Below are 11,731 nucleotides of genomic sequence, written 5' to 3' on the forward strand. Positions count from 1 at the left end.
ATGCGATGAAAATTCGTGTCTGGAGGACTGGAGGAATGCTTTTATATTTTTGAGGCTGCGGTTGTGACAGGGAGAGAGGACCTCGTTGTTAGTTTGATGGGACTGGGCGCATTCAGGAAATCATGGAAGATTGGGATTCGACGCCGTAAATGCACAGGAACCGCTTTTTGCACCTTTTGGGGGGGGGGGGGGGGGCTTTCAATGGTTTTGCAATGATACTCGATGCTCTCCCCTTTTATTTTACACATAAACAACAGGCTAGTTCACAATGCGATGGACTCAGGCATATGGGTCTGGAGACGCAGGGTGGGCGTTACTACAACGGTCTGAAGCACGAGGATATCTACACTCTCAGGAATGGCATTCATAGGAGGTTGATCCAAGATTCTCGGTTCCAACTCTAGTGTTCTGCATCCCGAACACTCACCTTCTTCGTGGCATCTTCGAGTATTCGAGACTTGATGACTGACTACGCAATCATTCGCGATGTAGAGTGGGTCGAGAACGGTGGCATTGTCGGCAGGGGCATCTTGCTCTGGGCTATGTCCGATGGCGACAAGAGACGGGGCTAGCCGAGTCACTTCCTGACGAATATGGCTGGCCAAGGCAAGAATTCGCGTGGTTACAGGATTAAGGAGCAGCTTTGTGGCACGGCACGACCCCTTCGTGTAATCCATCTGGGAGGCGGCGCCTCCGGAATCTGTTTCGCGAAATTCTTGCCGGAGGCTCTGCAAAACATTTCTGTTGTGTGTTATATGACAAGAATGCCGAGACTGGAGGAACACGGTGGGAGAATCGGTATGTCAGAGACGTCAAGACGTCGTCCCATTTCCAGTTTAACAGGTATTCTCCAGGTATCCTGGTTGTGCATGTGATATAACCTTGGTCAACTATCAGGTGAGGAATGCTTCAGGCCGGAGGCTTCAGCAATATGTGATTAAGAGCAACGTTAACACTCTCCCATCACAGTTCACATGGGCGCGCACTCCCAACTGGACACATTGGAGGAGACTGACTGTAAGTATGAGTGTGTTATATTTTACTGAAGCAAAGCGTGGCTCACGACAAAAATGTGGTGTACGCGAAACAGCCCGGCAATGGGTTCTTTGAAGCTCTTACAAGGCCGAACGGAACCGTTTCCACCAAAGAGATGGCCAAGATTACTCCTAGAGGCTTCATTGACCATAAAGGCAAGGAACATGAGGTTGAAGTGATCATCTGTGCGACTGGGTCCGTTCTCCCATCTAGTACTTCTCCGTCACGAGTCTGCTCACGAAGATGTCAGATTCGATACCACCTGGGTTCCACGCTTTCCAATTGGCAATCATAGCGCAAGGGAAGAATTTGCAAGATGTTTGGAGAGAAAGGCCTCTATCTTACCTATCGATAGGCATGCCAGAAGGTAAGTCGTCTTGGTAGAGGATGCAGTTAGATCTCTCCTCATTTACGATTCATTGCGGATGGAGGACAATTCGCAACCAATCAGTGCCCAACTATTGGAATGCAGTGGGGCCTTACGGACCGCTAGGGCACGGCTCATTCCTGCCTTCTGTCGAATTGATCTACACCCACTTCCTGAAATTAATTTCAAAGATGCAGACCAAAAACATCAAGTCTGTGACTCCGCGCCGGGATGTCAGCGAAGCCTTCGCCGACCATGCCGACCTGTTCCTCAAACGTACAGCGTGGCCACATCCCTGCCCAAGCTGGTGGAAGCAGGGTCGTCTTGACGGGCTATTGGCCATGTTCCCCGGCTCGCGGCTCGTGTTCTTCGACTTTCTGAAAGAGCCAAGGTTTGAGGACTACAAGATTGTGTACCGTGGTTCTGAAAATTACGGCGCCTTGGAGGTAATCCCTTTAGGTCTTTAGGCAATGGGTTCCATGTTATTGAATTTGAGGAGAAGGCCGATCTTGCTTGGTACTTGAGGACCAAGGATAGAATTGGATCATTTCTTCCGCAGCCGGCGGATGTGACTGCATTGAGAGCCACTACCTATCAGGACGGGAGGAGAGGCAAGCTTTATTACGACCACCTGGAAATAACGTTGAATGTTTGGCTAAAGCCAGGCAGAATGATTGTCTCTCGCACGCTGGGAGGAAGCGCCATTTATCTACCCCATCTCAATAGTTCAGCATAGACCATGTCATACCGAAACTATATGCCGGCAAAGCTGTGTTATTTATACCCGAGTTCATTCTTAATGACCGAAACCTGGGACAAAGGAATTGGCATACCTGGGGCAACAGAATCGATACGCAAGCAGGGTCAGTCCTGAGCCCACGCCCGAGTCAAGCCAACGACAGCATGCTTGGAGGCGCAATACGCAGCCAGGCGCCCGATACCACGTACGCCTGCTCCGCTTACAGACATTGACAATAGAACCAGCCGGTAGATCGCGCCTTGAGCCTGGTGGGAGGCCTTCAGTCACTCTGGGCTTCTGCTGATTCATGCGGGCGATGGCTTCGGTGCCCATGTTCCATGATCCAGTTACATTGACGGAGAAGATGCGATGGATGAGGCCGTCGAGGCGTCCGGGGATGGTATCTATAAAGGCTTTGCAGTTGTCCCTATTATCTAAGACGCATGCATTAGTGGCACTTGCGAAGACTTTGAGTACCGGAAAGGCGAACGACGCAAGCTACGCTGAGGACATCGGTTGCCAGCATCACTTAGCCTCCTTAGCCTTGGGGACCTGGAGGCAGGACACAATGCACTTTCCCCGAGCACGATTCAACCTCGGAGCCTCTATTGGCGCCAAAGCAGCTTAGCTATCTAGCATACAGGACACCCGGGATGCTGCCGTGCGGATATCCAGCCTTTCCGAACTACATTCCATGACCTTCGACCTCGCTTGCCATCGCGATTGAATCTTCACCTTAGTGGATACTTTGGGTATATCCTCGTCTCATCCGGCCATCATGGATATAATACAATAGATCATGAAGTCCCACTGCCACTGAATGCCACAGCTACGTTCAGCAAAGCATTTCAAGCATTTCTTTTCGTGACCGTTCGCCACATTATTGACATACAAATTGATCAGTACCATGATGAAGACTTGAGAAGCACGAGGGAAGCACGGTCCGTGGACGCGACAAAAGATATAGCACGACTTGTTCCCATGAGTATTCCCGCCCCAGAGCTCATCACCAATGGAGAACACACTCATTACTGTGGACGTGCGTTAGCGCACAATGCTCACCGTGCTCACTGTGCTCGGCGCTGCCCAGTCGATCCACTTTTGACCACATGGGTGCAGTATTTAGTGGGCACGGGGAGTTGACTTCCGGAAGAGCCGTGGCGAGGCACGAGGTAAATGCAGCCAAAAGTACGGACCTAATGCAGTGGCCCGCAGAATCCATCACCATTTCGCCAGAGTCTATTCGCCCATCAGTCGCTATCGAATTGCTGTGCGTTGGACGGGCATGGGAGCTGAGAATGTGGTGCCACTTGCGACCAATTGGAACTCCTGCCAGAAATTCCTTCGTGTGAAGAATCATCTCAGGGCATTGCTATCCTGCCACCAGTGGGGAGCAGGTCGCACAATCCCCGGACGCACAGGTCCCTTGCCCCCCGCCCATTAGCATTACTTGTAGCTCCCCGCCGGCATCTCGTGCAAGTCAAAACTGTGTTCTCCAACCACGCCTCCGTCAGTATGAGACTGTGAACGACTCTTTCTCCATGGCGACTGAAGCAGGAGAATCGATAGTTCGACCTGTAGGGGAGATTGGCAAGGACCATGGTCCATTTCCGTAAGAAAAGCTGATGATGCTTAGGAAACTGATCATCAGCAAGCCGAGGAGGACCTGGACTCAGCCTACGGCGAAGAGATGTACGAGTTCCATCTGCCCTCGGTCGAAAATCGAGAGACCAGCGGACGGAGGAGGCGGCTGACCACAAACCTTGGACAGTGCCAGCGAGACTGTGTCGTTGACGTCTTCCATCACCAGATACCGGTTTGAGAATGGGCGGCGGTATCACGCATACAACGATGGCGCATACTGGGGTCCCAATGATGAGACGCAGAACGAGCAACTCGATATCGCACATCACGTCTTCTTCCTCCTCTTCGACGGCAAGCTCTTTCTGGCCCCAATCGGCCCCAGTCCGCAGGAAGTGCTCGACGTGGGCACCGGCACTGGGATCTGGGCAATCGACTTCGCCGACCAATTCCCCTCCGCAATAGTAACCGGGACGGACCTATCGCCCATTCAACCAACCTGGGTCCCCCCCAATTGCCGCTTTGAGATCGAAGATTGCATGGACGAGTGGAGTTTTGATTTGGATCGTTTCGACTATATCCACGTGCGCTGCCTTTTCGGTTCGGTCGCAGACTGGCCCGCCTTCTACCGACAAGTGTATGCCCACCTGAGACCGGGAGGTTGGTTCGAGCAGGTGGAGTACAGTGTCGATTGGATTGCGGACGACGATTCCATTCCTGAAGGGCACATCTTCCGGAAATCCTCCGCGCTGTACGTCGAAGCCGGGGACAGGAATGGGAAGACATTCCGGATTCTCGACCTCCAGAAGGATTATGTCCAACAGGCGGGGCTGATCAATGTGACGGAGAAGCGGTATAAAATGCCCCTTGGGCCGTGGCCGAAGGACGAGAAACAGAAGGAGATTGGACGATGGCATCTCTTTGAGGCTGATCGAGGGCTCGAGGGATGGACATTGGCACTTTTTACACGCGTTCTAGGCTGGACTCTTGAAGAGGTGCAAGTATTCCTCGCACAGGTGCGACAGGGATTCAAAGACAGGAGCGTTCACGCATATACGAGAGTCTCGGTCGTCTACGGGCAGAAGCCGCTGGGATAGTTGTACATTGTTCCCCTTATTTCTGTCCGTGCTACTAGATTGCGATACAAGAGATCCCGATCTGGGCTGACTGACTATCTTCCCTTGGGATTAGGGGGCTTCGTTCTCTCACAGTCCCCCCCACCATGCCCCGCCACCGTCCTACAGTATGCATGCGCTGTCCAGTCACGCCAACGAACAACGACACGAGAGGGAATGGGATTCGGGCGGCCTCCACTCGCACTGATTATATTCCTGAGGTTCCTGTCAGGTTAAAGATAAACTTCCCCCCGCCCAATTTGTGCGATCTCCCGTGCCACTTTTTCCCTGAGTAACATTGAGCCTTCGTGGATCGAACACCAATACTATTACCATGTCACACATATCTCCCTTCACGTGGCTGTTCTGGATCTTCTTGCGAGCTCTAGGCATCGCATTTGGCGTTTGGGTCGTCTATCTTGTCTGTCTAGCCGTCTATCGACTATATTTTAGTCCTCTGTCCAAATTTCCCGGGCCGCCGCTCGCCGCGCTGACGCTGTGGTACGAATTCTATTACGATGTTGTCAAAGGAGGGCAATACACGTTCAAGATACGTGAACTGCATTCGAAATATGGTCAATGGCCAACGCGTTCTCGGGGGCATTCATCGCACTGGCTAACCTATCCCAAGGCCCGATCGTGCGGATCAATCCATACGAACTGCACATTGACGACCCGGAATACTATGATGAAGTCTATACGGGTCCAACAAAGCCCCGTGACAAATGGGCCTGGTCCGCATCCATGTTTGGGAATTCGTCGTCCCATTTTAGTAGCGTGCCGTACAGTTTGCATCGGATGCGACGTGCACCGTTGAATCCTTTCTTCTCCAAGAAAGCCGTGGCTCAACTCGAGCCTACGATCCAGGCACTCGTCGAAAAGCTCTGTGTGCGATTGGCGGGCTTTCAACGAACCCAGGAGCCGGTTAACCTCCGCCATGCCTTTGCTGGATTGACTATGGACATCATCACTGAGTATTCATTTGCAAATTGCTACAACTGCCTTGACGAGCCGGACTTTGCCCCTGTGTGGGTGGAGGCAGTCGATTCACTTTCCGTGCAGAGCCATGTCAACAAGCAATTCCCATGGATGCTGCCTGTCATGAGGCTGGTACCGTTGTGGCTGGTGGAACGGATGAACCCGCACATCATGCGCATGATCAACTTTCAGATTGTTCGTACCATTCTTCGCTTCCTCGGCTGCTTGCGGAGGAGGGGACAACTGCTAATGAAGTCATCTATAGAGCTTGACCCAGCAAGTTTCGCAAATCATGGCGGATAAAGGCGCGGACTCCAAGAGTCAAAGCCACCCTACCATCTTCCACGAGCTCATTCACACAACTGAGCTGCCTCCAGAGGAGAAGACCCTCCAGCACCTGGTGGAAGAGGGCCAGTCCGTGGTTGGAGCAGGCATAATTACAACCAGCCATTACCTGAACACGACGACTTACCATATTCTTGCAAACCCGGACATTCTCGACAAGCTGAAAACCGAGCTGAACGAGGCCATGCCCGACGGGAAACTGCCCTCGTGGCAGAAACTCGAAAGGCTTCCGTATCTCACCGCGGTCATCTTCGAGGGCTACCGGATCTCCTACGGAGTCTCACACCGTCTCCAGCGAGTCTCGCCCAACGAGCCCCTTATCTACCACGACTATGTGATCCCGGCAGGCACCCCGGTGAGCATGACGGCGATGTTCATGCACGAGAACACAAAGTACTTTCCCGAGCCCAAGGTGTTCAAGCCGGAACGATGGCTGAACCCGGGCTCGCGCGACCGCTTGGAGAAATACCTGGTCAACTTTAGCAAGGGCACCAGGGGCTGTCTGGGGCGACATCTCGCCGAGGCCGAGATCTATCTCACCTTGGCGGCACTATTTCGCCGGTTCAACTTCGAGCTATACCAGACGACCAGAGACGACATTGACGTCGCGCACGACTTCTTTAATCCGCAACCAAGGCAAGGTTCGAAGGGCTTGAGGGTGCTGGTGAAGTAGTGGGATTGCAGATGGTGCAGCAGCTGTGGACAGCGACCACTCCCTTTTCTTTTCGACGGAGCTCTGTAGGCATCGGGATGTGGCGCCATGGTCTGACCACGGGCGTCTTTCCGAATCGGATCCAACATCCGCTCCCCTGTGCAGCGGATGTTCACCCATTGGCGCTCATGTGGTCGAATTGTATTGTCGAAATCTCATATGCCTGCCTCTAATACCGGTGCATCTGTTAAGGTTTCACTCCACAGAAATTATGTCCAGACCCACTTCCCCAGACGTATTAAGCATGACTATTTCCTGACAATTCCCACGAGGCTAGTAGCCGGATCCGAGTGAAGGTGGGCGTGGGCACTAAGGGCAGGATAGGTCTGGAGGAGAGCTTTGAAGCATTCCATGTAGAATGAATCTGGCCCTTTTTCGCCAAGAGCAACACTCGTCTCCCGACATTCATGTCCACTAACATTGAAGAGATGACGGATCGTGGACATCTTCGAGCCTGCTTCGGTGGAGATATAGGCTTTGCAAGATTCAGGACAGTCATAAGGGTTGACGTGGACAAGCACGCCATTTGAGAATATCAAATGCGGCCGATCCCCTGAACAACCCAAATGCAACGTCCTCTGATCGGAGATTGACAATGGGTGCTCCTAGGGGTGGAGCCAACCGCTTGATGCATGTACTGAATCTACTGGTTTGGGCGCTGATCCCCCTCCCTTCCTGGCCCAGAGGACTTGGAAAAGTTCAGTTGAAGGATATCCTTCGCGAAACGGGGTAATCTAGACCATTATTCCTCAGCTTGGATGTGATCGTGGTTCGAGAGAGACCTTTTTCAACCACGTCCAGTGCAAGAAAGGATATAAGAAACTTCTCTGGCATTATTCGAAGCCCTTTTAATGTGATGACCAGTTAGACCTCCACAATCCTCGAATCCCCCGGGCGTTCCCAGTTTTCTACCTTCCATCTCTTGTTCAAGAGATCAGTCGACCACGAAAGCCATGGTGTCTTCCAATGAAAACACCACATGTCACCTCTGGCCTTCTTGTGCTTCAACGCCATTCCATCCCTTCTGGCTTCCTGTTCGTTCCGGAGATCAAGCGCCAAGCTTGTAACGCTGCTGTCATACAGCAAGATTGCTGATCCCAAAAGGCCGATGGGCTCCTCATATAGCGATGACTCGTGGTTGATCACGTCAATAGCTATGAGAGCAGCAAGAACGACGAGGACGCCGAGCATGCTCAGGAGAACGATTGCTATTGAGTCGACGACAACAAGTCGCACTGTTGGGATGGTCAGGCTGCCTGTCACCAGGTCTCCAGCGTCATGCTGCCACAAGAAGCTGCTTGCCATGACAGCGTACGCGGCTGTGAATACCGCTGAGGTTGAGTTGATCATGACCTCCTTGTCAAACGGAGATTCCGACCTCGGCGCATATTTCGTGGCGTGGGCGAGCACAACGCGCCCCAGGTCTGTGGCGGAATAGGTGGCGGTGTCATCAACGATACTCGGCTGATGGATCTGTTGCTCAAAGTTCTGGTAGTAGACGGGCAATGGGTTGACAAGGGCTTTTCGTTCTCGGACGAGGAAGCCGCCAATGCTGGGAGAGGAGCTGCTTTGTGAGTATGTGACATTCAGGGTGCCCTCGTCCTTATAATAGGATGTTCGGCACGCTAGGACCGTGGTCTTCGTGGGCTTGATGTTGCTCGGATCCGGTGTATATGCAGCAAGGACGAAGAGACGGCTGTTCCCTACTTCAGGAGAACAAGAGACATTGGAGAACGTTTGTAAATAGTACTTAAACCCAGCAGTCGCTGTGACGAGGTCTGGTGAGAAATCGCAACCATTGTCTTGTGCGCCAAATGTCCAGGTGTCTTCCTCGACATTCACTTTCAGAGTGTAGTCATTGAGACCCAGGGCTCTACAATTCAGCTGAGCTGAATAAGCCGTTGTATCTGCTTCGTAGGTAGCCAATGTGCTTGAATCCAATTGCATGTCCGGACGTGCAAAGCTCTGAAAGCTTTGGTTGAAGGTGGTCCAACCAGGCATTAAGCCACCGTATACGAGCGTGCTCGAAACCACGTCAATTACGGGTGTCAGGTCGGTCAAATAGCCAAAGTTCGAAGGGTTGAAACTTGACGTGACTGGAGTATGCTTGGTTGTGACGATGGGAACGGCGACAGCAATGAACAGGTGCGAAGCCAGCGAGCTCAGAAATAGAGCAACCAAGAGCGCAGCTGAGAAGCTCACAGATAGCGTCCAGTGGCCGTTCCCAATGGCAACGAAAGGTCTCATCAGCGATAAAGTGCGCTTGTAGTCGAGGAGGACTGTAGTTTTAGTGTTTGAGCCATTGTCCCTTCGCAGAGCCACGAAGGGTTGTCGGTCACCCAGTGCTCCGACGATCGCTGTGAACCATAGTCCGAAGATCTGGAAGATCAAGACAGGGAAGAAAGTCCACCACAAACTCTCGCCTACTTGGTAACTCAAGACTTTTTGCGCCCCGGCGGAGACGTCTGCAAGCCCTTTTCTCTTGTGTGAGACCACCTTGATGGTGACAATACCTGCTATCAGGCCTAACGCGAAGAGCAGGAAGGCAAGCAGACTGTGTGGCAATAGCCAGAAAGATATCCATTCTTTCGGTTCCTTTCGGTTGTTGTAGAAACGTCCAAAGCGTTTTTTGAAAGATGTTCGAGTCCCCGAACTTGAAGTGATGCCAGACGGGCTAGGCACAGCCGGTGCATTAGTGGCAGGTGTACTTGCAGACACGGCTTGGGGAGGCGAGTTAATTTGATTTGCAGATGCTGGAGGACGCCCGAGGTTGGCATTCGATGTTGGTGAGCTCGTCGTGGACGTAGTTGTGGCTGGCGAAGATGCATTTGGTTGGCTCAACGATGCAGACGGACCTGAGGCAGTTGATGATGAACTCGACAAGGGGATAGGCTGTGCTAAAACGTTCGTTCCTGGCGGAGACGAAGGTAAAGAAGTCAGTGGTATGCCAGACTGAGGTGTTGCAGGCTGCGTCGAGCTTGTTGGTGACGGAGGAGGTATAGAACCGGCGCGTGACATCGTTGGGGGAAAGAAGTCGAGATCAAGCTGTAGTCTTCCAGCTTCCGTGAGGATTGAAAGAAGCAGCGAGCATCCGGACGCACTGGGTTCATTCTCCAGATAATAGGCAGCATCGCATCTTCCAGATTTGTAGTCCACGCGGGGATGGCATTTTGGCATCTGCCGTGGGGAGAGGCTTGGACTTTGTGGAAAGTGTCGTCAACCTCTCTGCCACAGCTTCCAAGGGCGCTTGCAATCCCGTGTCGCCAGAATCGTCGAGTGGGTTTTCCATTTTGCAAGGCAAGGCAGTACTCAGCCTACTTCTTCTGGACAGAATCCCTCCAGCTGAGGCTTTGGCTTGGTGGCGTTCAAGCCACAAACCTCCGCAAATGTGTCTGATTTGACACGTCGCTGGCCTTCTAGACCGCTGCCCAGATATGTGGAGTAGTTACTCGCGACTCTTTGCCACCCTGAGGGCGTGAAGTGGTCTCGAATCCGTGCGGCTGATGCCGTGCTTTCCGATGGAAAGAGTCGTAATGCGCGTAGCTTTGCAAGGACAATGGCGGAAGGCTTCCAGAAGGCAAACACAATAGTTTAGATGGGAATGACTTATAAACGGAGCGATTCTTGCTCGTAGTCAGAAAAAGCCAACCTGCAAACACCCAATTTCGTCCCCCCAGCCTGGAGAGCACCGCTTGCTTGAGCAACCCCAATAATGTTTGCAATTTTGATCTTGAGCTGGACTTTGCCGGCTTTCGCTCAGATTACCGACTGCTGGTCGAGCGGCTCGACGTACGTTACTTCTCTGCCGGCATGTAGCAAGTTTGCAAGCTCTCATTCGAAGTGCTTTGCAATTGGACCGGCAACAGTGGACACACCAGCTTTTAAGGACTGCATCTGTGCTCAAAAATTCTTCAATCTAATTGTCGAGTGTGTAGCTCTCCCCACCCTTCAATAATGATTGACTGATGGCTTCTGCAGCTGTGAGAGCGAAACTCGCGTCTGTTTGGAGTCCACAGAAGAAGACGGAGCTGCACAGCAAGCCATTTCAAACTGGCACGCAGAGTGCGACACTTGGATCGACTACACCGTCACCACTCCAATATTGTCAGCGCCGACGGTCACTCTCGCGCCGCTCGCCGAGTGTAACGCGATTAAAACCGTATGCAAGAGTTACGGCGATGTCACTCAGTCCTGTAAACAATCGTTCGGGTTCTACAACAATCTCGCTGCTCATCCCAAGCTGGAGAGCTGTCTCTGCAAGCCGAAGTTACTAGCGATGGAGTCGCGCTGCATAGTTGATGGCGATACCACTTGCAAAGGCATACCGGGGCCAGCGGTCACAAATCTAGATCTGTGGAGGGAATGCCCTGTAAGTGGCACTGTCCTGTCCTTTTCAATGTGTATAGCAGTCATGGCTGACATATATATAACAAGAAAACTGCTCGGCCAACTCCTGCCCAGGTCGAAGCCAGAGCGACGGCTGCACCAAAATATCACGAGAAGAGGACATGGCAGGCATAAAGCGGGGGATTCCCCGAAGCGGGGCTTCCTGGTCACATCTGGGGTTGAGGTTGAATTTCCCTTCCGGCACTGGAAAGCTTGTGCACAGACACGGTCACGCGGCTACTGGCTTCAGCCTCACCAGCTACGACTTTGATGCTTAGTGCAAAGCAAAGAATCAAGCCCTCTTGGCTCTAGCCGAAGACAAACCTGAGCAATCACCGTGATTATTCCTTCAAGTCTAGCACACCTTGAAGCGTCGAGTTAGCATTTCTTTTGAGGTTTCGGTCCATTAAGCTAATATACAATTGCTCTGGATGAGTGATGGCCACAGCCGATGCATACCGCTACACCGAGAG

The 11,731-nt window shown here is 52.3% G+C and overlaps 4 protein-coding genes across 4 annotated transcripts; 3 read left to right on the forward strand and 1 right to left on the reverse strand.

Annotated features, from left to right (window-relative positions):
• Window positions 1-1,593: 1,593 nt before the first annotated feature.
• Window positions 1,594-4,819, forward strand: PV07_10019 (uncharacterized protein; the record flags this gene model as incomplete). Its single annotated transcript, XM_016397317.1, has 4 exons — window positions 1,594-1,814; window positions 2,778-2,802; window positions 3,778-3,833; window positions 3,913-4,819. The coding sequence occupies 4 exons, from the start codon at window positions 1,594-1,596 to the stop codon at window positions 4,817-4,819; spliced, it is 1,209 nt and encodes a 402-aa protein (XP_016244508.1).
• Window positions 4,820-5,136: 317 nt separating this feature from the next.
• On the forward strand, window positions 5,137-6,936 carry PV07_10020 (uncharacterized protein). Its single transcript, XM_016397318.1, has 3 exons — window positions 5,137-5,412; window positions 5,469-6,010; window positions 6,081-6,936. The coding sequence occupies exons 1-3, from the start codon at window positions 5,172-5,174 to the stop codon at window positions 6,831-6,833; spliced, it is 1,536 nt and encodes a 511-aa protein (XP_016244509.1). The 5' UTR covers window positions 5,137-5,171; the 3' UTR covers window positions 6,834-6,936.
• A 793-nt stretch (window positions 6,937-7,729) lies between these two features.
• On the reverse strand, window positions 7,730-9,929 carry PV07_10021 (uncharacterized protein). The gene has a single exon (XM_016397319.1). It carries the CDS (start codon window positions 9,888-9,890, stop codon window positions 7,737-7,739), a length of 2,154 nt encoding a protein of 717 aa, XP_016244510.1. The 5' UTR covers window positions 9,891-9,929; the 3' UTR covers window positions 7,730-7,736.
• A 608-nt stretch (window positions 9,930-10,537) lies between these two features.
• PV07_10022 (uncharacterized protein) lies at window positions 10,538-11,731 on the forward strand. The gene is made up of 3 exons (XM_016397320.1): window positions 10,538-10,799; window positions 10,851-11,241; window positions 11,307-11,731. Exons 1-3 carry the CDS (start codon window positions 10,585-10,587, stop codon window positions 11,391-11,393), a joined length of 693 nt encoding a protein of 230 aa, XP_016244511.1. The 5' UTR covers window positions 10,538-10,584; the 3' UTR covers window positions 11,394-11,731.

The sequence above is a fragment of the Cladophialophora immunda genome (genome assembly GCF_000835495.1).
Source record: "Cladophialophora immunda strain CBS 83496 unplaced genomic scaffold supercont1.6, whole genome shotgun sequence".
Taxonomy (NCBI): domain Eukaryota; kingdom Fungi; phylum Ascomycota; class Eurotiomycetes; order Chaetothyriales; family Herpotrichiellaceae; genus Cladophialophora; species Cladophialophora immunda.

Excerpts from the sequence above, each read along its gene's own strand:
- PV07_10020 (XM_016397318.1), top strand. The coding sequence starts at position 5,172 with ATGTCACACATATCTCCCTTCACGTGGCTGTTCTGGATCTTCTTGCGA. Across the intron at positions 5,413-5,468 it reads TGAACTGCATTCGAAATATG|GCCCGATCGTGCGGATCAAT; the intron begins GTCAATGGCCAA and ends ACCTATCCCAAG. Across the intron at positions 6,011-6,080 it reads GCATGATCAACTTTCAGATT|AGCTTGACCCAGCAAGTTTC; the intron begins GTTCGTACCATT and ends AGTCATCTATAG.
- PV07_10021 (XM_016397319.1), bottom strand. The coding sequence starts at position 9,890 with ATGTCACGCGCCGGTTCTATACCTCCTCCGTCACCAACAAGCTCGACG.
- PV07_10022 (XM_016397320.1), top strand. The coding sequence starts at position 10,585 with ATGTTTGCAATTTTGATCTTGAGCTGGACTTTGCCGGCTTTCGCTCAG. Across the intron at positions 10,800-10,850 it reads TTCTTCAATCTAATTGTCGA|CTGTGAGAGCGAAACTCGCG; the intron begins GTGTGTAGCTCT and ends TGGCTTCTGCAG. Across the intron at positions 11,242-11,306 it reads ATCTGTGGAGGGAATGCCCT|AAAACTGCTCGGCCAACTCC; the intron begins GTAAGTGGCACT and ends ATATATAACAAG.